The 27222-nt window shown below is 37.3% G+C and overlaps 1 protein-coding gene across 4 annotated transcripts in view; it reads right to left on the reverse strand.

Moving 5' to 3' along the window:
- Positions 1–15141: 15141 nt before the first annotated feature.
- HS3ST5 (heparan sulfate-glucosamine 3-sulfotransferase 5) overlaps positions 15142–27222 on the reverse strand; it is a 192909-nt gene continuing 180828 nt past the window's right edge. For all 4 annotated transcript variants that reach the window (XM_017830364.1, XM_017830378.1, XM_017830371.1 and 1 more), the window contains 2 exons: positions 21424–21562; positions 15142–16895 (listed from right to left, as the gene is read on the reverse strand). In XM_017830364.1, coding sequence (XP_017685853.1) covers positions 15965–16895; positions 21424–21530 — 1038 coding nt within the window. In that variant the 5' untranslated portion in view covers positions 21531–21562 and the 3' untranslated portion in view covers positions 15142–15964. The remainder of the gene's footprint in view (positions 16896–21423; positions 21563–27222) is intronic.

The raw sequence follows: 27222 nt of genomic DNA on the forward strand, positions 1-27222 counted from the left end.
GTTACTGCTGTATCAACCAGCCTCTTGAGAAAAAGAACTTGTATCTATGTATCTATAGGTTCACACAGAAAGGGATGCACTCAGACTTGTAGACACACACACACACACACACAGACAAATATAAGTGAGGAGTTATACTTCACTGTAAATTCATTCAGTATACTCTCACTGGCTCTATGAGTAGCTCAAGATTTTGATTGAGGCAACGGTTTGACTTTCAGGGATTGCACATCTAAGTTGTTTTGCACATAATTAGCTAATGCAGCAAGGGTGCAGAACAGGTGCCTTCTCTCATGTGGCATCTGCTACCTTATCAGGCTGCAGCTCAGCTACTGAAGCTGGAAGATGTTTTGTAGTTTGGTAAAAGTCCAGCAACTCCAAATGTCAAGGAAAAAAACCAAACCAAAACCAACATATTTATGACTTGTTTTTCTTTCACAGTAACACAGATTTTTGTAGCCATCAACTTCTCTGATATACGTCTAATTTATTTGCTCCTTATTTCTGTGCATTGCCAGGCTCAGATGTTAATGAATTTGCCTGGTATAACCTCCACACAGCACAGAAACATGATTCCCACTTTGTTGTGAAGAAACTGAGACATAAGTGACCTGCCAAAGGTTATACAGGGAGACTGAAGCAGAGCCAGAAATTCAACCCATAGTGCTTGAGTTTTCAGGCAGAGCTTTAATAGTAAGACGAGCCTTTCCTTTTTTCTGATCATATATGTTTTTTAGAAGTCAATAATTTCTCACTAGAATGCCTAAGGTTAGAAACATAAATCTGTATTTGTGTGTGCTTTCATAAACATTTGCTTTTCAGCTGCTTCTTCAGCTGCTGACTTGCTGCTTGTTTTGAGATTTTTGTTGATGTTTTCTCTGAGTTGTAAAATATATTCTTTAAAGTGGTGATACCACTAGTAAAAATAGTCTTCCCATATTTTACTTTGAAGTTTATAAACAGGCACTTATATCAGTCTCGTGGAACAGTTTGTTTTCTGACTTTAAATGGGCAAACTAGTATGGATATTCATAGACATATCATTGTTGTCAAAAGCTTATACTGCATTAATACTAGAAAAATTTCTTCCATTTTCCTCATAGCTCGTAACCCTTTACAAGCACTACAAAACTTTGTTATGCAGTCACTGAAGTTTTAATTATGATATCTGTACCCTTTTGATGTACTGGAGATTAATGGAAGTCAACTGCCTTATTACCTTTCTAAGTGAGACATAATTATGCTTCTTTCAGGAAGGCTACTACTTTTAAATCAAAATATTTTCTCTTTTTTAAAATGTTCCTGTCCGATTTCTAAAAACTGGTACTTAAAGCTTAACTAAAAAAGAAGTTAGACTAACTGTTCTATAATCTTTGTAATATTCATAGGATTTTGTCTTGATTATGACATTAAACTGGTCCATTTTCAGTCTTCCAGGGTCTCTGTTGAACATTGATTCAATGATCTTTTTTAAAAAACTTCTACTAAAATTTTCACCAGTTGGTAACTACTGTTACCTTTAGAAACCTTGGCTGTGACAGCATATGCCCTTATTCCTGACTCAGTTTACTGTAATGAAATGTTTGGGTTCTAAAGTCTTATTGTCTACAAATAGGAGACCCTGTCACATGAATCAGCTGAAAAGTAAAGGACTTGAAAGGGATATGAAGAGTAGATCAGTCACTCTCCTCTTGTCCTGCTTTTTCCAGCACTTACTGTAACTGTAGAAAAATTCATGCTGCTCCTGGCTATTTGGTGCTATTCACAGCAGCTTTCAGTCAAGACGGTTGTCAAACAAACCACTTTCTTGTACTCTGTGGAATAAGTTCTGAGGCTTCTTCATGAACTAAATGAAATTGCTCTCCTGGAGCATGTGTGCTTTTTTTTCCCCCTAGAAATTTCAACCCAGTACAAACAACTTTGTCTCGGAAATGATTTAAGGATCTGGGCCACTGGTTTGGGGTTTCCAGATATTCAGCATCTCAAGTGAAGCTGTTGTGCCTAAGCCAATGGAGTCACCAGATGTTTGGAAATCCTACCCTTGTCAGCACAACTGCTGTGCATAATGAAGATAGCTCATGTGCTGAAGACATTTGCAAAAGAACAGAAATATCGTAATCCCCAGACAGCTATAAAAACTACCCTGTGTCCTGACAACTCATCCTGCAGATGGCACAGAAGGGACTGGCACATTATCAGATAACAAAGTTTGAAGGAGGGTTGGTGATGCTAAAGTGGACATAATGTAAATGGTCTTGACACTGATGGAGCAATTCTGCATAGAAACTGATCTTGATCTTCTTTTTGTGTCAAGTTCAATAAACCAGTGATGCATTTTTTTGGTCAAAATGACAATAAAGTACAATCACTCGGTAGCAGTAGCTGACTTTCTGATTATTTATTTTCTCACCAACTTTTGTATTATCTGGAATTGGCTGGGGAAAGAATTTTATGCTCATCAATGCTAGTAAAATATTAAATATCTTTGAGCCATTGAACTTTCTGTGTTTAAAAATGTAATTAATTGTTGAATAATAGTGTATTTAAGATATCACATTTAAAAGATGCATCATGGAAATTATGTTCAATTTGATGAGCTTTACAGCAGAAATGGCCTTGGACAAAATTATGACCTGCAGTACTACTCATAATATATATATAGAATGTCATTTTAGTTATAAGTCTGGCCTTTGAATAGAAAACTGACACCTTTACTTCTCCACCAGTTCTGTCGGATAATTGAGCTCTTATATTCTCATTATTGTCACTAGTGTTGTTTTTCTTGTTATTATTGTTAGAATTAAAGCTGCATTAGTTCTTCAGAATTAGGACTACCTGCCTTTGTAACAGCCTAAAGTGACCTAATTATGAACCCAGTTTAGCAGGCACTTTCAAAGCAGAGAAGCAAGAGGCAGGGGCTGTTCCAGAGAGACCTGTGTTCAGCTCTGCCACAACTACATTTTCTATGAAACCCTGACGTTGAGGGCTGCAGGTGGAGACCAAGATGCCAGATTCCAAAAGCTGACAAAATTCAAACCTAAGTATCCAGATGCTTTCTTTTGTCTCTCTGTTGGAAGTAGGCTGAGGGCAGGATTGTTCAGAAGTTGCTGGGAGCCAGATAGGAAGCCTAGATCTCACATCTGAACTGAAGAATTCAGATGATCAAGTGGATCCTTTAAAAATTTGGCTTATAGAGGGAAATTGGAAAAAAAATCTAGTATTAAACTGAACAGGTCCACTTCAGGGAAGTTATTCTTATTTACAATAAGAAGGGATAAGACTTTGGTAGTCTTCTGTGTTCCTAACTGGGAAAGCAGAATAATTGTGTTGGTGGGCTTCTACCCTCATTCACACAAACACAAGGGTGCAGAATTCAGCCAGTCTCTTTAGAGAGCACAAACATGCACAGGCACTTGGGATTATGTAGGGGTGCATAATCTACAGAGCAAAGGTCACCTGAAGAAAAAGCAAACACAAAAGGCAACATACAATAAAACACAAAAGGCAACATACAATATGTATCTTCAGTTTATTTTACTGCTTATTTTTGTGTTACATTTATTTTTCAAATCAATCTTTGATATTTTTCTGTTAATCAGGGAATGTATGTCCTGGTTTATTTGACATTATTTTCTCTATCGTTTTCTTTCTCCCATATGCCTGTAAAAAGCCTTTTTGATTCCTCTTAAATACTTTGTCTGACATTAGTTTTGCTTATTTCTAGCTTATATATTGTGCCCTCACATATGGCAACTGATTTATTTTATTCTTGTTTTCTATATTAAATATATCTTTTTCATACTTACAGCCACAGAATTTTACTGCTATTTCTTGTCAAATTACGTCTGTGCTTGCTTCTATATATTCTTTCCTTTCAAAGAAACTAGTGCCTTTTTTCTATTCTTTTTTTCTTCAGTTTTTTTTTACATGACTTTTTATTCTGTGATACAGAAGCTGTTTATCCTTCCAAGATGCAAACTACAAGATTATAGCAATGATTCATTTGAACAGTTCAAGTTGGTTAGCTCCATGCATAAAATTTCTCATCCACAAGTTTTGCAGATTCCCCTTGCCTCCTGCAGCCTGACAAGTTCACTGTCTTGGAGATATAACAAAATTCTTACATGAAAGGCGTGTGTGAACTGTACCTGAGTAAAATCCAAACAGGTCAGGAGTCACAGCTCAGTGATGCCTGTTTTAGAGAAGCTCAGAATGTGTGCGGACACCTCTCTTCATTTGAAACACTGAGCTGACAACTGGAATGAACTCCTTTTAAAGTGGTTAATTTCTTCCATATTTTGATTAGGAGGGTAAGAAACTTTGTTGATGATGCTCATAGTACCTTTGGCTTGACATATAGAGCTGCCTTTTCTGCCCCCAGGGAAATCTGGTAAGTTGTCAAGCAAGAAATCCAGGAAAAGTGCAATATTTCTCTCATGTGAGAAGTCAGAGCAATTAAGTACCTACTGCTTTACAAAAAGACAAGCCCAGAACCCAAAAGTCACTGAGTCCCTTCCCTAATGCAAATCCACAAAAATATATGTGAACAAACAGATTCTTACCAAAGCAAGAGATTTTTTTAAACAGCATTAGGAAGAGACAGTGAAGACCCATGCCAGCTGTCTATCTCCCAGGTAAAGAGAGCTCAGATATGATGGAGATGGGCTCTGGAGACCAAAAAAGCAGGTGCATGTGAAAGACTTAGAATAAGGCTTGCTTTGCACGTACATATACAGAAAGTATATGTAGCAAGGGAGAGACCTGCTTTACATCCCGAAGAAGAAGAGGAGGCCAGCCTCCCCAGGAAGCAAACCTCTCTACAGAGCAATGGGCCAAGGTGCATCAGCAAACAAACCTGCTTTGCCCTTGCTCTCCTACCACTGCTGATTTTGGTTCCTGCAGCAATACCAAACCCCTCTTCCAGCTGGAAAGTGTAGACCAACCTGGGAAGCTGCACTGAGACTGCTTCTCGGCTTGGGAGCTTCCCTGCTTTCAACTATTTGGCACGAGTCAGCACCATCTACAACCACCCCCATGGCGGAGATTTGATTAGTCATTATTCTGGTTTTGTGTTTTCTTTTGATAGAGATTATGGGGAGCCTAATGATGCAGAACTCAGAGTGGGAAGGTGATGGGATAGATTAGGCAGAGGAGTAGGAGGAGAATGGCTGCATCTGTGTTCCCATGGGTACTATGTCGATTGCCCACAGAGGTTTCTGTTGGTTACCTGGCAATACTCAGGGCATGGCAGTTTAACACCAAAGTAGTTTTCCCAATCTGGGTGCAAGCAGAAAATTTGCTGGGATACACTGGCTGGATATGCTAGGACTCAAACTGATATAGACAAAGCATATTTACTACACAGACCTGGCCTGACTTTGAGGATATATTACTTTGAACAATGGCTCCAGACACTGTCATGCTCCCCTCTTTTCCACACCTTAAAGTTTCCTCTAGTCTCTACAGGATTACAAATTTTGCTTTAACAGAATTGCCTCTCACTTATTTTGCTATACATGTGGCAGAGAGTGTCTCTTAAATTAAAGGCAGAGGTATTTAATTTCTGTGAGCTCTCATTCTGTCCTGGGTTTGACTTTCATTTATGTGTGAGAAAATTATCTCCTTCTATGTTCTCAGAATGCACTTCCAAAAAGCTGCACCAGAAAACCTGGAATTACTTGAATACAAATGGCTACTACACCTTCAGCTTGATTACACACGGAGCTGTATAAGTTCAAAGGTCATCAGATCTTTTGAATTTTAACTAATAAAGTAACAAAAAGGAAATTAAATGAGATCACCAGTGTTACTCAAACAAACTGTAACACTTTTTTTGTAATGCATTACTAGGTTTGAAGATTGCTAGGTGGCTAATAGAGCAATTCCAGCACTGAACCATTTGACCAAACAATTAGAGTGCTTAGGTTTTCCTATACCATGTGAACACCTAAAATGTCAGCCTTGTAATTCACTATTCAGAGATGAAATACGGCACAGTACCTGATCTCATCTCTCAGCTGGAAACTGTTGGTTTCACGGTGCAGGCTGCCATGGTGTTCATAAACTTAGATAGTTTTAACCTGGCTGCTAACTTGTAGACCTAGAGCTTCGTTTCACACATGAGATTTTGAAGTTCAAGGTGTTACTCCAAGACATTTGGAGTAACTGGGGATCATTTTTGCAATGTCTAAACTTTGAAACCACCTCACAGAATTTGTAAACCAGGAGTAGCTGCTAGGTTACCTTTACCATGAGTAAATGTCTTCTAAGGATTCAGTAACCAATACAGTCCATGCCTGACATACCAGTATAGCCAAGACTTTGTGGCATCCATCCATTAGGCTTCCTGAGGAGGCTGTACAAGATCAGCTGGTGCTGAGCAAGCCTAGCAAAGAGTCCTAGCACACAACCTTATTTTGCCAACAGTTCTGTTTTGCATTTGACCCCCAAAATGCCTACCTTACATTCTAGAGTTTCCTTAGCTTGGGGGAATTTGAATGCTTGTCTCATATATTCAAAGAGTATCCTAATCATGGTGCAAGCAGCAACAACCTTTAGATGTAACTCAGTGCATTTTTGAGATTGAACAAGAAAGCTGTCATGTGGAGTCTTGTAGGCTTACACTTTGGAACAACCAGGAAGAGCAGGTACCTACAATTTTAACCTACTCCCGTGATTATTTTTACTCTTTTATGCAACATAAAAACGCTTTGCCACTACTTTTATTTATCAAGTAACGTAGCATTTTGTGCAATTATTATTCTAATCCATTAAAATCAATTGAAAATAGAAATCTGAATTGTTTAGGTAGCTCCAAGGCTTGACAAGATGTCTGCATGGCTATATTCTGGATTTCTTTTAATATCTAAATGTTGAAAGTGGAAGTGAACATGACAGCTATGAAACACTCAACTCCAATCTTCAATTTACAACATTTTAAAATAAAGCCCATGTGGCTTTGCAAAGGAAATTTTGCTGGATCTTGAATATAAATTAATTTGTATAACTATCTGTGCTTGCTCCCCTTTTGTTATCAGTGGATAGCATGGCAGATTACTGTACCAAGGCAGACCACATGCATGAAGGTGGCAATTTTAGGGTCCATAATGGAAACATAGTCAGACTTTTTACCTAATCAGCACTGAGTGCAAGTTTCTCCTCCAGTTAATCCTCAGGGCACCTCAGAGCAAATTGATTTAAATGAGCCTGAAGGTGTAACCGCCCATAGTGTAGGATATGCATTGCTAATTATTACTGATGGCAATGATAATTACCTGTGCCTACCTCTTAGAAGACTGGCCTTACCATTCACTTAAAAAAAAAGAAAGAAAAAAGATATTATTATTTCCTTTATCTCCTTGATGCAGACTGGCTGTTTCAATGCATACCAAATATGGAATTTTTCTTTTTTTTTACACAAATGATGCTTTCACTTCATCAGCCTTATAGGTCTGGGCTGCTTCTTTGCAAGGCATCGTGATGCACCACAGCCATCCAAAGTAAAAAGGCTTTTTTCAGTTCCTATAAAGCTGTTATTACTAGTGGAGCTACACTGAGGAGTTTGAAACAACTGGAGCAATTTCTTGAAGATGAAGTTAGTAATAGTGCTGCTACTAGTCCCACCTCTTATGAAATGTGTATCACTTTTTTCATATAGTAGGGAATTGTAAATTAATTCTTCTGTCTCCATGGGTTTGGAATAGAAGCAATGCCTTCACAGTTCAGTGAAGTGGAAAGTCTTTCATCAGTAGAAAATCAACCAAGGAATTGGATGGCAAAGGCCTCATACATTACAAAACAGTTGTTTGCAATTAAGTAAGATGTGCATGATTCTGTCATGTTTCTTTTTGTTTATTTAATCAGCCTGAGGCATAACATTAGATGACTTGAAGTAGTATTGTTTCCTTGTCATATCCTATGATTTGCTGTCTATTATGTGTACAGTATCTATACTGCATTAAAGAAATTCAATCTGTTCAAAATATAGATGCTTCATATCCTCATCAATAATCAGGACATTTTCACAGAAGCACTAACCTTATAAAGGAGTGACCACTGCTTCTGAGGGGATATTATTTTAAAAGTTGTTAGAGGGAATCATCTAGAAATCATAAGGACATCAGCAGAATTAAATTCCTTGTACCACAACCTTTCTCTGTGGTCACAGTGACAATTCTACTGATGTTTCTTTTTCTGTCTCACAAGACATGCATTTCAGGGAGAGTTTTGGATCACTGTGCATCATGAGAGAGAACTTTGATAAGAAGTCGAATGGAGTCAAAGGTGAACTGAAAGTAAACTAGTCATAAACTAAAAAGAGTCCAGTAGTTTGGTCACCATCAGCTCCTAAAGTCATGCTGCTGCCAGTTTTAATAGGGATCTCAGAACAGCAGGTAATCTTATTTACCATATGCTAAGCACGGTGCAGCAGATGGACGATGGCATTCTAGTCTTTTCTGTGCTCTCCTTGCACTTGTCAACTCAAGCCCTGGCAAAAAGGCTGGTATCCAGACTGATAACACATGGACGTTCTCTAAGGGCTTGACTCTTTCATCAGTGAACTATTGCAGAAAGAACTGAAAATCCTTTCTCTATAAATGCAAATGCAGTTAGGAGTAGCTGGTAGTTCTGAAGATGGTTTATTATGTCCGTCTCAGAAGTGTCAGAAGGTAAATCAGGCTTTAAAGAACAGATTAGCCAGAGCTGATTAGCTGGTAGAAGAATGCTATAGAACATCACATGTAAAGTATTTCTTCAAAAAGACTCATAAACAAAGGAAAAATCAATTTATAGGTAGTGATGATGGTTAACCTGGGCACATCCCTATTTCAGTAACATGCATGAGCCTTCAGTAACAAAATTAGGTCTTTATAATGCAATGTGAGTCTCCCTAGATCTACATTATTAAGTTTTAAAATATTTTTTTCTTGTCTGTGAAGTAAATCTTACATGACAGACTCTAAACGGTGACACTAAAGTAGAAGATTAACAGCAGTATAGCCAAGTAGCCGGTCACTGTCCTTGGAGTTGATGGGTACAATAACAAAAAATGTGTGAGATTACCACTAAAATCTCTTTAAAGCATTTACCTGAAGTCTTTTTCTCTGCAAAAAAGCTCTTTCTTTCAAAAGTAAAACTTACCATTATTTATTCTATTTCTGCAGTCTTTTACAAATCTGAGAACCAAGTCTACTTAAGGATCTTCAATAAGTATTAAGAAGTGTGGTAAGTGCTTTTTTTAAGAAAATAAAAAAAAACAATTCATAGCATTTTCAAAATGAGTTAGGAAGGAAGATAAAACTTCTGTTACCATTATATTCGATTATATTTCATTATATTACAATTATATTAATTAATCATATTTTAAAGGTACTAATTTCTCTGATTAATTTTATACATGTATTCTTGCTAACTGGTGACATAAGGGGGCTTAGAGCACATCTTGGGAACACATTTTCAGTGGGTTAAAGGGGTTTCTGGCTAAGTACACAGAAGAGGAAGGCACTCAGTGCTGTTGCATCTGAAGACTATCCGCTCCCACTGGAGACATTCAATAATTGCAAAACATTGGAGCCTGGAATTGTCTTCATGCTTTCTTTGTCTTTATGTCCTGCCTGAAGCATTAGTTATTGTCCACTTCTAGTGACAGATCCTGGTTTGGAAAGACCTTTGCTTGGATCCAGTACAGTTTTAGTGACATTACTTATCTTTTCAAACAGGTTAGTCTTCTGTCTAGCTAGTGAACTGAAGCAGCTCCACGAGGAAGGAGCAGGTAAGCATGAGAGCAAAGGCAAGGGAAACAGGACATTGTGTGAGGAGGGAGGCTGGGACCTTGGCAGGCATGAGCTGGTTTGACTTAAACTGCCATGGGATTGTAGACACTTGCTACAAACGTGGTTTCTAAAGTTATTTTTACACAGGAAAGAAATTGCATTATCCTATTTTAAATGAAAGCAGAGGTAGGAGTCCCTATAACATTCAGCTCCTGACCTCTTCTTCATGAAGAAGGGTCATTTGCGAACTTCCTGGTCTTTGCAGGCTTCTCAATCACTGTACCAAAACTAGCAGAAGTGATTTGTAGGAGTTATTAACAAATGATGCTTCTGGATGATCCTTGCTCCAGCATTAGCTGCTTTAGGAGAAGCTGGGTCTTGAACATTTTCAAGTGGATATTAAAAATTCTTTCCAGTGTTGTCTCTGATTTTGACCTTCTCCAGGGAAACAGATAATTCATTTCAGTGATATGTCGTTGCTGGAGCAGTCTCTAGTACTGCTAATATGTCAATGAGATATATCAATTAAACTGCAAGCAAACACCTTTTGTTAGAGCACTCAACCCTACTACATGGGAGATAAACAAGTTACATGTGTGAAATCATGTCTGCAAAATAACTGGATGCAATGACTTCAGCATGGGATTTAGGTACCCCAGCTTAGCTATAAGTTTATTCCATCAAACTGAAAATGGCTGGAAAAAAAATTGTGGAATTCAGAAAAGCCTCAAACTCATGAAATTTCTGAGCTTAGCATCTTAGGCAGGCACATGAGCATCTAAGTAGTAAACTCTCATCTGTTATGAAAATTCATTTGAAAGCTTCACACAAACTATCTCCCAGGTATTTTATTGGAGTTTTGTTCTCTCACTGTTGCTAACATTTGATTGTTGGGAATAAAATAGATCTAGCCTGCTAATAAATGATTTCAATAAGACCCATTAATTTCAAGGAGCCTGTATTGAGGACAGGGAAATTTTCTCTAAAACTTTACGGTCATGTGTTTGTGGGTTGATCAAACTTTTGCTTCTGTTTTCTTCAAATTATGGTCTTGTAAGGTGATAGAAAGGCTACACAAAAAGAGAAAAAAACTCCTGATGGTTTTCTGGAAGAGCCCAGTACCTGGGGAGACATTCCCAGAAACTGATAAGAGGATTAAATGAAGAAATGAGTGATATGGAGATAACATGGCCTATTTTTGCAAACAGGAACACAGGAAAATGACCTTTGGGCCCATGTCATCTGTCTATCACCACAAAATTAGTTTATTGACTATAGCCACTCAAACTTCCTAAGACAAAAAGTATAAAAAAGATTGGACCTAAGCAAAAATGGGGGAGAAATTCCATCAACTCTGCGGGGGTAACTGATGAGTTACCTTGTCTCCTTCCACTTCTGGGGACACCTGGAAGGTGAGATGTATCTTATGCATGCTAATTACTTGTTTCTAAATCACTAGAGCTTTCTTTTGCTTCATAGTATTTTTAGTACATTTTTATACTTTAAAGTTTTTTGCTTATGTTTCTTCATAGCGTTTTAGTGTTTTGCTTTAGAGTGCGTGCTTAGGTCTTGCTTTATTATTGTTACTACACAGTTTATGTGTAACTTTTGCAGTTAGACCCTATTCCACAATGAATCCTATAAATTGTCACAAATTTGTATTAATAAATGTGTTACTTCATGAACTATTAGAGTGAGTCCATTTTTAGGTGCTGATAGTTTCATAGACAGCAAAATAACTCCTAAGAGAAGCTTGCTGAGGGGTTTCCCTATCGCTATTAAGTGCAGTCCCTATATAAAAGGTATCAAATGTCCTGTCCATCTCAGTGAATCTGTTAAGTGAAGGGTCTTCTCTTAATGAGATGCTAACAGATTGTTTTGGACATTAAAAGGCTTTGATCACCTCTGGGGGGTGGACACTGATAGACAAAAAATACAATAATATCGGTTGGACAGAAAATTCTTCTTTTTTGTCCCTTTTAATGGGACAGGTCTCCACTTTGGTCTTACGTATAACTCAAATCAAAAAGGAGAAGCAATATAAATTTAATCTTTACCACGTGCATTCAGGTACAAATCTTTTGCATTCACTCAGCAGCTCTATATATATTCCTAAGGAATGTGCTCAATATAAGTAGCTGATAATTTGAATATGGAAAGAATTTAAAAAATAAGCATCTATGAAACAAATTTTAATGACTTTATTGCCCAAGATTATGAATTTAAGTCTTGCTGTAGAGAATGCCATGCAAGAAACATTGCTCGCTGTGAGCTTGTTGAAAAGAGCTTCACTAAATTCTTTTTACTGGAACTTTACCTGCTATGGACCTTGTATTATTATATCATCTGCCACTCTGCTGAGGTCATCCAGGATGGGAAAAAGAAAGGTTTCTCCAAGTTACTTCCTCATCTTCTCCAATTAGAGGGTTCCACTAAGTTGCACAGGCTGCCAACATGAGTCAGATCAGCTGTTCAGGGAGTAAATATGTGCACTGTAGTGCTTCCGCTGCTTGGGTTTGAACAGTGACAGGACTGGCTTGTGACACTGGGCTTGGACTTTCACTGTGGTCAGTGTAACACCGAACTGACGGACACTACCTAATAAGAACTTAATGATAGAGAGAGATCTTCACAGCATCGTTGAGGTTGGAAGGGAGGTTTAACCCCCCTGCTCCAGCAGGGACACTCAGAGCCCAGAATAGTGTGGTTTTGAATATCTCCAGTGGTGGAAAATCTGCAACATCTCTGGGCAGCTCATGCCAGTGCTTAGTCACCCTCACAGTAAAAAAATGTTTCCTGGTGTTCAGATGGTGTTCCTGTGCTTTCAGTTTGTGGCCATTGCCTCTTAAAAATCTGGGACTACTATAATAAAATATGGTGCTAAAAATTGTGTATCTCTTGTATTCTTAGAGATCTTGGCAAAAATAAAAAGAACCCATTAAAGCAGGGTAAATGCATTTTCATTATGCTTATTCTGCTTTTCTGAAGAAAATGCAATATAGTGGGTTAAAGGTAAATGAATTGCTGACCTCCAAATGACAGTCCTTTATTTACCTATATACTGATTTCTGAAAATACAATTTAAAATCCATCTTCAATAATCCTTTATACTGCAAATTGTTGCTCTGTGTAGTTTAAATAGCAGCTGGGAAAATCTGATAAAAATGCACAGAAATATTAGCAGTTTTAATCCAAACATTTATCAGAACAGTGAGCCTGTAATTTTAGAGAACAGAAAATATTAGACGCAATGTCTTCCGAGAACTTGAATGCCATAAGTTAACAGCTGCAACTTCATATAGCTGTGCATCACCCTGCAATCATAAACTCAAGCTAAGAATGCTCTTCCCAGTCTGAACACTCATGATCAATTTGAATATAAATGATTCACTCAGGCAAAGCAATGAAGCTGAAATGAATTATTCACAAATTGCTCCTGAAGAGGTAAATACCATAAGGTCAGAACTTCCCAAACTGGTTATGAATACTGCAGCAAAATCCCCATTAACCTGGGAGTATATTTTGGGTGGTGTGTTGTATCTATGTATTACGAACCAGTTTTGAAATTTTCTCTTCACTGGGTTATGTCAAATAGAGTTGAGGATGTTGCACTGAAGGCTCAGTGAAAGTGAATCATTCTCCTGCTCTTTTACTCTTCTTAATACATTGCAATGCCTCTGAACCCTCTTTCCTCCCCTGCTATTCCTTACTATTCCTCTGTGCATTTTTGAAGCAGATTTATCTAAGATATAACCTAAATTTATCCATGTCTCTCCAAAATTGCAAATGATAAGCTGGAGTTAAGCCAGCTGACTTTAACAGGAATGTGCGTAGTCGTGCCTGTTATATCACAGTCTCTGTGATTCTTCTGATCAGTGCAGAGAAATATTAATTTCAAATGCATTAATTTCAATGCATCAATTTCGTGCTTGCACTCTGACCTAATTTGTCCCTTTCATTGAACACACATTTCAGCCTTCAGACAGTTTGTAGCCACAACTGTATGAAGTCAGTAAGTATCACCCAAAGCATCTGGAAAATGTCTGCCCACGTGATGACCATGAAAAAGTTAAATTGGATAAAATCTCCCTGTTGAACACTATTAGGCAAGTTAAATATCTCAGTCTTTTTGTCTGGAAGTGGGCAAGATAAATGGGTCTCATACTTCATATAGAAAAACAGTAGATACTGCTGAAAATTCCACATATGCTCTGCCGTGTTGTGTTGGCATGGCTCCAAAGAAGCACGAAGAAAGGGCACATTGCTCACAGTGCTAGCACATATGATTAAAGATACAGCAAGACAAGCAGCAATCTCTCACAAGAGTTTTAAAAACCACTTATTTAGAAAAACTGATGCTTCCAGATCACTGAACAAAATAAACAGCCCACAGGGAACACTTGATCTTATTATAATCCGAACTCCCAGCCACTGCTACCGTAGCTCAGAATATTCAGATGTTCTAGATACCTTCCAAAATCTGTGTTCCTATCAGTCTTTAGATGGTGGTTTTAAAGTGGTTGGGATTTTGATGGTGTTTTTAGTTTGGTCCTTCTTTCTTTCTTTCCTTCTTTCTTTCCTTCTTTCTTTCCTTCTTTCTTTCCTTCCTTTCTTCTTTCCTTTCTTTTTCTTTATTTCTTTCTTGCTTGCTTTCTTCCTTCCTTTCTTTCTTTCTTCCTTCCTTCCTTTCTTCCTTTCTTCCTTCCTTTCTTTTTCTTCCTTTCTCCCTTTCTTCTCTCTTTCTTTCTTATTTTAAAAGATTATTTCATTTGCTTTTATTCTTTTGCTTATGAATCTTTAAGAGCCATACAATGTATAAAGCATGAAAATACTAATTTCCTGAACTAATTTCTTGTCACTTATTGAATGGAAATATATGCTATGTGTTTATACCAGTACTAACAATACTGTAGGTGTTTTCTGGAGCAGGTGCATGCATAAACAGATGAAAGCAAAGGTATCACAACCAAAGTTTTCTTTGACTTCTGAAGCATCACCCTCTCTTTGTGATGAAATCTCTATAACCCTGCTTCTAATTTTATCTGTCTGTTATTTTGGTTTTAATGAGGGCTTTGCTTTTTTGATATACCTGGTTACAGCAGGCTTTTACTGTCATTCTTTAACCTCGTGGGCTACTGCAACTGAATTAATTTTAGCAAAGTGCTGCAATAGAACAGCAATAATGTTCTTTGAGGTTTGCATTACACCAGATTCCTAGATTGATGAGTTTTTTAATAAACTCTGCTTCACCACATGTATCAGTATTCTCAAATGTCTAGAAACCAAGTTTACATGTGTAACTCTTTCACACACATAAATATGATCTAAGGGATCACACTGATGTACATCAAGCAAACATGAAAAGCTCTTGCACATAGAGGTAATTTTAATCCATTCCATCTTTAAATACCACAATAAATTTAATTTTCACAATAAATTAAATAGCCATATTCAGTTTACAAAATAGAATTACTTAGTGTGAAACCAGTATTTACAAACATTGTACACTATGTACACAACATTTAGCTTTGCCGACACACAAGTATAGAGAAAAAAATCATTTGAACTTTTTTTGACACATGATTGACATGCTACAAGTGACATGATGGTCCATACAATAAAACAATAGTGCAAACTCACCACAGGAACCCTAAAACAATACAGTTTGTATGAGATAAGATATTAATTTAAAATAATAAGAAAATAGTACTATTCACTCTCATTGTAAAAATTCAGCACTGTGTTTAAAGGGTCAGCATTCCTTTAGCAATACACATACCAAATATAGTCTCAAGATTATGCTTACTCACAGCTTTACAGACTTTTGACAAGAATTTTAACGCCATAAACTAATGTTTTGCTTGGATCAATAGGTATGTCACATAAACACTTCACTAAGTGAGAGGAACACTGACCCTTTTAACAGTGCCTGACTTTGTTTCCCTAAATACCTCCTTTTCCTTTATTATTATATCATAAAAGATGCAACTATATTGACAGTAAATTTATGTTAGTTTCTATTCTGTAGAAAAAAATCGATCCCACTGTATATTTGGTCACACATTGCATTATGTACACGTATGCATGAAAAAAAGTTACTTTGCTAGCCATGTCTATGAAAAGTGCATATTTTATCAGAGACATCTATTGCATGTCTCAGGTGCAACAGAAAGTGTTGTATGAAGTTTAGTTTAGGGCCAGTTAAATGTCCTCCCAGTGATCTGGTAAAATTTTTGATTAAAAGGATGAAAGAACTTGCGCAATTTGGTAATGACAGAGGTATCCACCTCTGGATGGATGCGTCCCTTGCTACCCGCCAGGCACTTGTTAAAGACAATGTTAAATCGCAAGCAGTAAAACCCTCTGGTGGCATTGAAGTATAAATTGTACTGACTTATCCTTGGAGGAAGATTTAGGAACTTCTCAACCAGCTGGAGTTCTGGCAGTGGTTCTGTGATGAGCCGGTCTCCATCCACGATATGAAACTGCTCAATTGGGAAGTATTTTAACCACCTCTCCAGATGTTTTGTGTAGATGCTGGTTCTCACTGCCTTATACTTAGTGTTCACTTCACAGGTATTAGGATCAATAGCCAGCTTCTCAAATTTGTAGTAAGTTTTGTTCTTTCTTTCCTTGCCTTCCAGCACCTGAGTGTAATCAGAAATTGCTCTTGTGGTAGGTTCCCTGACAATGATCAATAATTTGATAGATGAGTTCATTTTGTAAATCCTTTCAGGTACTTCCTCAGTGATAAAATATGCGGGGCTTTTCTCAATTGTTATTTGATGAGGGTAAGAAAAAGGCATTTTTTTTCGGTACCACTCAATTCCCTTGGCATAGTTTTCATCATTGTCAAAGAAGTGAATCTCTTGAGAAGCTTTGACCACTGAAGGGTGAAGGTTCAGCATCTCCAGTAGTGCTCGGGTGCCTCCTTTCCGCACCCCAATGATAATGGCCTTAGGAAGCTGCTGAACCAGATTGTGCAGTCGTATTTGTTCCTTAGTGGCATTGCCCTTTCGAAATTCATGGAGCAGACCTCGCTTGAACTGCAGAGCTCGCAGTGGGATTTCGTCCTGGCCGCGGGGTCCAAAACGACCATCGATGGGGCAGAGGGGCTGCAGTCTGCAAGTGAAACAGGAGGTATTTGTAAAAAGAGGATATCTCTTAAGGCAAGTATTCTGTATAAGGTCATCATGCTCTTGGAAACTTTTTCCAATGTAATGTGATATGCCCATCTTTCAGCTTTTATTTTACTCTGTCAGTGATTAAATGGTTTGCAATTTTTTTTATTATTTAATTCAGTATTGTGCTCTGATTTAGCTGGGTAACTCCTAACTCCACCCTTCTGCTCTCTGCCAGTGTAGGCACTATGGTTACTGTTCTTGGGCCTTCTTGAATGTCGTCTAACTTCCCACATTCTTCATTATTTTCTGATTGATTTGGCATTTTTTAAAGCATTCTAAGATGAATTACATTTAGTCATTTTGATCTGAAAATCCAAATAATTTAATTCATCTCTTTCCCACTTTTCCTATTCTAGCCTGAATTCTTTCCTGTGCTCTCCATTGCGTTGATCCAGAGCTGGCCTTTTTACTGAAGATGAGCAAAAGTGATGCTTTCTAGGCATCACTTTTCAATGTTTCTCTTTCTCTTTAGAATATGCCCAGTGTTTTCCCTACCAATTAGAACCAGAAAGTCCTAGGTTCCGAATCAAACATAATTAACAAGACATAAAAAGAATGGCAAGAAAAGTTGTTAAAAATGCATTTATTGCATTATTACCTCAGTATTTTCTTATCCTCACTTATGTATCCTTCTGCTGATCCTTATTTTGTGCCTTATTCGTTCTTCTTTTGCACCTGTATTTCTGTGCTATTCTTTTATATTCACCTATTTTCCCCCTTTTCCACTTCTGTAATGCTTCCTTCTTGTATCTGATGCCACTGAATCCAAGAAATGATTCAATAAGAAAAATACCAAAATTTTGCTACTACAGAACCTTGAATAAGCCCTCACCTCCACTCTCAAATCAGTGCTTTGGACATCATACAGGCCACTGTTTCATTGAAGATTAAATTGGTATGTCACATAGGTCACATAGAAAAATATTATTACTAATTTCGTGGAGCCATGCTCTCCAAAATTAAGGATATGTATGAACAAAGGTTGCCTAGGCAATTTTCATGTGAGCTTGCTGTGCATATATATTATGATACAGTTCTTAAATTACACGGGTGCATGCTATTATTTTTCACAGGACCCCTGCCTTAGCCAGTACACCAGATGGGCAATGCTCATTAATAGCTGTTTAGGTATTCAGTATTTATTCTGGTTTCTCAGCATGTGGTCCCTCACTCATTTTCTATATATTATTCAAACCCTGCTTTCAGGACATAATTATTTATTTCTTTATGGCTTTCCCATCCATCACTGCTTGTTGGGGTTTCAAATTTGACACTGATGCTAGGACAATGGATGGTTGGGACAAAGTAAGTTTGATCTCCCTGGCTGACCTGCTAGCTGTTCTCTGATGATCCAGATGCCAAGAGATATAACCTGTCTGGACAGAGCTGAAAAAACAACCCAGATGACATTGCTGGGTTTACATGAGCTCTAGCTAAGTCCTGCAAACTAGTTAGAAAGTGTGATGACAAGTGAGTTCCTGTTATTTCTTTTTTCAAGTTTCTAGTTTCTTCTTTCCCGTTGTCTCTGGGATCTACTGAATAAGCCCGACTTGGTGGCAAAGACTGAATCATTGAAATGCTGAAGCAAACCGCCCATATGAAGAAAAAAAAGGAAGAAATGTCTTGACTTAACAATGGTACAATTTCATCAGATTGTGGTGTAGCTGGTGAGAGTATTTCTACATCAGCAGGCGGCAGTTAAGAGCATAAGAAACAGAAGCTGCAATTGCTATCTCTGTTCTTCTTTTCCCTATCCTTCTGTGTATTTGTTATTTGTTTTCAAGCAAAGAGGATTCCACAACAGCAGTTCCAGACCCATCTACACTAATTTTATCTCTTGCTCAAAAATACAGCTAGCACTGCCTTCAGTGTAACACAACAGCTTGTCAAACAGGGTGGTTTCCTTTAAAAGTAAATAAATACTCAAGATATCCTCTAGCCTGAGGGAAAAGATTGGATGTTGTTAAAAGTCCTTCCTCAACACTTTACATTTCAGGTTTTTTTACTCTTTCCTCCTTCTCCTCTTCTCTCTAAACAATACAAAAATAACTTTTAAAAGATTGTGGCAGTGGTGGTATAAGGCAGATCTTGATAGTTGAATCCCATCACTATTTACTGTTATATTGCAACATGCTAATAGTCTTAATTCTGAGTAATTTTTCCATTAAATAACAGTCCTTTGCTAAAAAAGAGTATATGACATTTATTATATCACTGAGTTGCTCTCCCAAAACAGACAATTTGTCAAGCTGCTACAGTAAAACTCCACAAATATTCTTCTTGAGAAAACCCACCACAGAACAATTCATCTCAAGGAACTGTATTTCTGAAAAAATTCAAAACAGTTAAAATAAGTCTGGGCAATCTTAATGAGCTGTCTCTCCTGACCTGGAATACTTGCTAATTTTCTTCCAGTGGAGATGTCACAGCAGCAAAAGATTATAAGCCTAGTTCCAGCAGGAGCAGTTTGAAATCAGATCTGGATGCTCCAGGTACTGTCAATGAGGGAGACAGGTAACTCAAAGACTGATCCAGTTATTCTCATAATTGCCAGGCACGGAATCTATTTGGGCTTTAACATGTGAAACATCTCCACACACTCAGGAGCTGACTTACGGATGCCTTCTCTGGAGGGAAGTGCTCAGCTTATCAGACTTTATGATTCAATGAATCAGATAAGCTAGTAGTAATTTCCCTTCGGGCCTAAGAAAACTCAAGACACTACCATTGAAGAGCCTAATCTGAGGCTATTAAAGATGAGCCATCCCCAGCTCTCTTGTTCAAATTAGATCAGCATAAATTAAGCATAAATGAATCTGGATTTCTTCCTGAACAATTAGTTATTCCAAAGTCTATTGAAGCCACTCAGCATCCTTTTACTGACAGATTCAACAGTGATGAGGCAGAAGAACATTTCTGGATAATTCATCTATGTCTCGTCCTTTCCAGTACTTTCTCTCTCTATTTCATAACAAGTCCATACACAGGACTGCTTTTTAGCAATGTGGTATTCTTCACACTGGGTAATGTAAGAGAATGAAACTGAATTTTGCTGCCATTGGCAACATTATATATGAAACCGGCAGAATTCACTGCAACAGAAGGTCAGCAAGTCAAATACTGTGGCGAGATAATTTTATAGCCATCAGTAAATTCTATAGATGTGCAAGCATAGATAATAGCAGAAGGTTAATTAGATTTCATGCCTTTGGTCATAAAATATACATTTGCAGGGACCAGTAAGGATTTCTGTGTCCATTTACAGAATCACATTAGTCTCAGTGAAGTTTCTACCTCTGAAGTATCAGAGATGTTTTGGCCATCAGGGGAAAGAAGATATAATTTCTGGAGTGTAATTTGCAGTGCAGTTGGTTCTAGGTGAGTACATGGTCTCCTTCTTCTGGAGTGGATTTAAGCAATTGAAGAAAGCACCCAGTGACCTCAGATGGAGCCAAACATAACCTAGCAATGGACACAGTAGCTACGTTTTCAACTAACTTTTCATGCACTGTATATTCACACAGTATTGTGTCATTATTTTGGGCTCAACTATCATTATTCTGTCTTTGAAAAGAAGGACACTAATATAGCATTAGCACTTGCAAAGCATCTACCAGCTTCTGGAAATCTTGCAGCCTTGTGTTTCATTCATTCTTTTGAAACAGCTTTTTTTTTTTTTTTCTTACATCTTTTGCGCCTTTGTGTAATGCCTACCAGAGCAATCCCAGGCCATTTTGGAGGTGACAGAAACAGCAGTGTCAGTGCAGGTAGCACTAGTGTTGTACTGTTAATAACCAGTCAAAACTCAGCCTGGTCAGAAGTGCCAAATACTCTTTAATTTTCTCTGCTTTATTTTCTACTACTCTCTAGGAAATCATTTGCAGAGAAACCCCACTTATTTAGCACATTCAGCTACAGAAAATACCAGCTAATTAACATAGTTAAAATTCTCAAACCCTTAAGCAATCTTTCAAGTGAAATAGTATTCAAAACTTGACAAGCTGCTCTGCAGGCTCATACTTAATTTTAACTACCACTGTAGCACATTAATTGCTTGCTCACAAATTTAGAAAGGGAGATATATAAATACATCATAACTGTTTTGCTGAAACTAGAGGTCAACACAGATGCACACAGAAAAAAATGAGCTACTGTAATGACATTTTTACTGGATGCTGGCTTATTTCTTCTCTGAAAACAAGTGTCAATGTGCTTAGAATACAAATGGACACAGAAATACTTTGTCAGGGATGATTTGTGACTATTTTCCTACTCTCTCTTCCAAAAAGGAGGAATAAATAATGAAAATCACTACTAAAATAGACAGTCTTCCTATACATGAGGAACATAAAAAAATCCCGAAAAACAAAGGAGAAACAAAGAATAAAAGAAATCAGACCCTTGAAGCAAAAACTCAGATAATCTTAGTCCATTCTAAATAAGAGAGCAGCTACTTAATGACTTACCTATCCAAACTCCCAACTCTGGCAACTAGATATAGGAGACTTCCAATAGCAAGGCTGCCTAGCACAAAGAGCTTCTGCCTCAGCAACACCTGCTGTTTGAATAGCATGGCCCTCCATCAATCTTCAGGACTTCTTCAGTCTGCAAAGACAAGAACACACTTATCAGAAAGCAATATGTAGGGTAATGTTTAATCAGGTGTTGCAGCTGATTAAGCCACATTTGCAAAATCTTTTCAAAACTGCAAAAGAAGTAGTTAAACTTCTTTCGTTTGTTACTGGGTTTCTGTCCCACATGGCAATGTGTCTGGGATAGGGTGATAATTCTGGAAGTGACAATTCAGTTACACCCACTGTTACTAAGGCTGTCTGATAGTCACACTGTGTGGTTTGGCTTCTACAGAAGCTCATATTGTAACAAAATCTCTTGTTCGGTAAATATGTTTAGATTTTAAACCTTTCAGAATCAACCCAAACTAGATTTCAACAGAGATTTGTATGCTCTGGTTTCAAGTAAGGCAGAAATAACCAGGAGTTGGGCTTGCAGGTGTAACTGTGTACACAGTATACATGGGCATGTTTCATGTGTCTCTATGACTATTAGAGTGTATACTGCAGAGAAATCTAAAATTCCAGGATATCCTGATCCATGCCAGCAAGTCCAGGATAACAAACCTGAGAATCATGTAACTGGGGTGGGCACAATAATGATTTTTTGACATCATGTTATCCTATTAGCTGTCTCTATGGCGAGCGTCAGCTTATGCTGCTTATGCAGCTCTCTTAAGCTCCTCATCCTGACACCAGCCTTTGCTGTGATCTCAAGACCTGATGGGATGCAAACTGGCATCCTTGAAACAACCATGCCTATATCCCCAGTTTTTGGTAACACCAAAGCATATACTTAAATTTCTTTTTCTGATGTGCTCCAGAGACTGTCTAAAGCCCATAAATGAGCATTGCTTCAAATACTTTAGATATGAGGCAGGCAGAAGTAAAAAGATTTGACGTTGTGCCAAGAACAATCGAATTTAACCAGGAGGTCCCTAGGTAAGGTAGAAGGAAGTGCTGAGTAAAACTGTTTGTCTTTATACTGACTCTTCCTCAGACATGAAGTTTTTGTTCAGGACTGCAGATGTTTTTGGGAGACTCAGAGCTGGATGCCTAATATTTACAGGAACTAAGGAGAAAGATCAGCTTCCCCTTTCAGAACACAGCCAAAGATGACATGGTTCTTCACAGATCCTTTCAGATCCTTTCACTGGCTCAGGATATGTAAAGCTATATTATCTACCTACCAAATGAATGCTTTAATTACCAAATTGATCCTTTTGATATAAATATCATAAACATGAACAGTAATCACCTGAACTACTGATCCATCAGGGAATGCTTACTATATTATGGAGCAGTTTGAACAGAAACTTTTTTCCTGAATTTTGGCTGGACTTATTTTGAACAATTTTTGGTGTCAAGTTCCTTATGTTTTATTACAGCAAAGTTCCTTTTTTTCCAGCTTTAGGATTTACATAAAGCAAAACTGGGATAGATTATTATAAGCATATAACTATATAAAGAAGCAGAATGGTTATCAAGACTTCAAGGTTTGACTGGCCACTCTTAAACAGAGCCTGCAAATGTTTCTTAGTCTTGCCCATGCTGTTAAATTTTTGGCCCAGAAAGCTCTCACAGGAAACCAGGATACAGTTTGGGAGATACTACAAGCTGGAGACCATTCGCAAGAGACAGCATTTATGCAGCCTTCCTTAGTGCTGGCTGAGTTTAAAGGTGCAGATGCAGGTCACTCCCATACTGGTTTTCTTCAAAGGTGGTAGAATAGGCATTTTCAGGCACATATATTAAACTGCTATAGAAAAAGCCTTTCTAAGACCTACCCACCATCTCTTGATAAAATAGCCATGAAACACTGAAGCTCTAAGTCAACTTTCGCTAAAAAACTTTTGGTGCGATAATAATAGTAACTCCTTATACAGCCAGGTCATAGCTCAGGGTAACCTATCATACAGGATAATTTATCATACAGAATTTATTGCTTTTTACATAGAAAAAAGCAACTCTATGATAAGAATTCTTAGATAAGATCTTTATTGCAACAAGAGTAATATAAAGCACAGAGTAAAAGGAGTTTGCAATGTAAATACAGACGCAGAAGAAGTATTATCATCCTTTAAAAAATAAATGAGGAACAGAGGTACAGAGAGATTAGGTGATTAGCTCAAGGTCACAGAGAAAACCTGTAGTATCAGTGGGATTCAGTGTGAAATAATTCCTTTCTAGTGTTTTAACTACATGATAAACTTTTGGCTTTTTGTAAAATAATTTTTCTTCATAAAAATGATACATGAATGAGGAATTCTGTACATTGAGCAAGGTAGAAAACACACACCTAAAGCTTAACTATTAAGAAAAATGCACAGATCCTCTGTCTCTATGTCAATATGCTATTGCTAATTATACTTTTAATTATTTGATTAAAAAAGATGAAAGAGAAGGACATGATGATGATGATGATGATACATTTTCATAGGTTCCCAGTTTTAAATCTTTCCATGCTGGCCTCTCTAGATGAAAGTTTCACTTCAGTGTTACAATTGGTTCTGAACTTCATCTCTCAGAAAACATATACATATGCAGGCCTCTATACATGAAACTAAAGTGTTTTCCATATGTTCTCCCTTATCCAGGCTCTTGGATTTCCCAATTAAGTCTTACCTGCATTCCTCACTAAGGCAGTGGAGGTCATGAGGTCAGAATGAAATCAAATTAATGACAAACTGTTTCCTGGAATAGATTCCACAAGGTCTCATGGCCTCAATTATAATGTTTGAAATAAGAATCAATGCGAAAAAATCTTGCGAAACAAATGCAAAGCAAGTCAACCAAGCAACCAAAAAAAGCCCAAACCCAAACCAGGTCCAGTTGCTGTATGTTTGCATGTACCTGAGTACAGAAAATTTTTCCACAGTATGATAATGACAAGTATTAAGCACATGCTAGAAATGTAAATATGACATTATTTATCTGTTTGTTTCATTTTTGTTATCACTTTCAGCATCTAATTTAAAGTCCACAGAGGAGGTTTTATTCCAGAGGAGTGGTCTTGATAAAGCTTTCCCCAGATGCTAGATATTTTCATGAAAAAGAATGTAGAGAAATAATATCTCAACTTTTGAAAAGACTACATCTTACAATGGATGTACTGAGATAGCTCTGCATGCCAGAGGAGAGGACCAAGGAAACATTTCTATTTAAGACACGGAGTTAATACAACCAGAATGTGATTGAGGTGAAGGTCCCTAGGGCAAATATGTTGCTGCAGACTGACATGGCAACCCTTAAATGAAATGGAAAGAAGAAATTAAAAGGAAGAAATTAAAATTCTGGGATATATTATAAGCTGCACAAAGTTTTCTATAAGGAACATGTACTTTTAACTTAAGAAGCCGGAAGGTAAGATAAAATGTAATCCAAAATGACAAGATTTTAGCAGTTATTTGAGGCAAATGAGGTTTTTTTTAAAAAAATTTTGCTCTCTTTTAGGTACTACAGCTGAAGTGGCACAAAAGCTGCTGACCAGTAGGAGGAGTGTTGGAAAAGCCCCAGCAAAACTTTCCCAATAGCAGAATGTGGAACCTCCCAACAAAAGAGATGGCAGCACACTGTTGCACAGCTCCAGTGGGCTTACATCGGAAATATCTGTCTTGAACAATCTATTTAAATATGTATACGAGAAAGTCCATTCCTGGCTATCTAAGAAAGTCGCAATGCACACAGAACAACACAAAGAACTCATAACATGGAATTCATAATTTGTAGAAAAGACAGTGTGTGCAACATCATGCAGATTAAAGAAATGTAATGTGCTTTGTGATTTCAGATGTACATCTGATCTGAATTGTTAGATTGACATGGTAAAGTTAAATAAAGAAACGTGTATTAGTAACAATGGTATTACCGATAAAAATCTGAATTTGATAACACTACAAGTTGTGCAGAAGCACAGAAAGTAGAAGCTGCTGCTGTAATCAGTTATTCAAAAAAAAAAAGACAGTGAAACAAGATGATTACCAGGAACTTGTTTGAAAATGATCAGAGGGACATTTTTGGACATGTGGAGCACAACTGAGAAGCTGCTATGGATAAATAAATAGCATGTGGTTGATTATGGAGAGAAGTATAAGAAAGGCAACATACAATACTTTGGCAAACAGGCTGAAAAATACAGTCCTGAGTAATGTGATTAATCAAAATTAAGTACAAACCACAGGCAAATATGCACAAAGAAGGCTGGAAAACTAATAAATAAGAGGGTGTTTTTTATTAGTAAAATTTATTGTTTGGCATGCTTTTATTTTTTTTTTATTTTGCACACCAGCAGGGGTCATCTGTTGACCAACAAATATTTGTCTTCATACTCTGCAGAAAGATCTTTGAGTTTATGTGGGATTTAAACACAGTGACAGAAAAAAAGTCAGGAAACCTATCACTTGGCATGTTTGCATTATGTTCCTTGAATGTTAACTACAGCTTCTTGCATTTGTCACTGTGACTAAAATTCATACAAATCAAACACTTAGATTTTTTCTGGGATAGGAAATCACATGATGTTTGGGAAAGGAGGGAATTTATCCCTCAAACTGTGTGCATTCTCATCAGTTCACGATCTTTCTCATGGTTTGCCTGGAATAGCCAGTCATCCTACTGCTCCTGCTCCTCCTGCAGGTCATCCCCTTTTCCTTTGTTCTGTCTCACCGCTGATGAAGGTCTGGGCTAGAGTGGCGAGGAAAAGCTACAATGCTGACATACTTTTTCCCCAGTAGCCTTTGCTTTGATGGCTTGCTTAATAGCAACAGTACTAGTGCAGCCTGTGAACTGTATTAAAGAACTACAATAATCATGATAAAGCAGAACATGGTTTTTCATTAGAGATAGGATTTTTCATTTCTAATAGCATTGAATAGTCTAACAACAGAAAAAATTCTTCCTTTTTCTGACACAGTAAAATTAAATGGATAATAAGAACTGAAAGCTTTGACAATACCATATTTTTTAGGGAATGGTAAAGTGCTGACTCTGCATAAATGGAATTTGTTTTTTTTAAGATTTTCCTTAATAGTTCATAATTTCAATATAAAAAAGAAATTTAATTCTTATGAGAATTCTTAATTCTTCTCGTTTTCAATTTTTTTCTCTGTAGCATAAAACTGAGATGGGATGAAATAAGATTAATGCACTCGATCAATTCACATTGTAAAGGAAGAAAAGAAGGAAATATGTTCATAACATGGAACAAGTTCACAGATTCATGGAAGTGTCCCTGTGTGCTAGGCATGTCCTTTTCTCCTCATGACTCATATTGACTGGAACGATGGAGAAGAAAATGTCAGCAAAGTTGATGGAAAAAACAATAAATAATGCAGATAAACTCCAACATAAAGATTTCCTATAATCTTATGTCACAGCTGTGACAATAACTTAAAACCACCTTTTTTGTCTACTATTGTAGAGTTTTGAGATTTTGGACTGCCTTTAAGCAGTCCTTGAAGCCAGTTTTTTGTGTAAATAAGTGGTAAAACCCTATCTCCAGAAAGGCTGAAAGGTCTCTCTCTGGGCGACCATCCACAAAATGAGCGTCTGTATGTGGATACTAGATAAGAAAACACACGTTAATTTCTCAGAAGTTAGCACAATATCAGTGTTGAAAGAGCATTTGTGACTCATAATCCCCCACTTAGCCAGATATCTGGGTTCTCTCGAGCCTATAGAGAGCGGTAATGACTA

This window comes from Lepidothrix coronata, unplaced genomic scaffold (genome assembly GCF_001604755.1).
Source record: "Lepidothrix coronata isolate B3197 unplaced genomic scaffold, Lepidothrix_coronata-1.0 Scaffold5, whole genome shotgun sequence".
Taxonomy (NCBI): domain Eukaryota; kingdom Metazoa; phylum Chordata; class Aves; order Passeriformes; family Pipridae; genus Lepidothrix; species Lepidothrix coronata.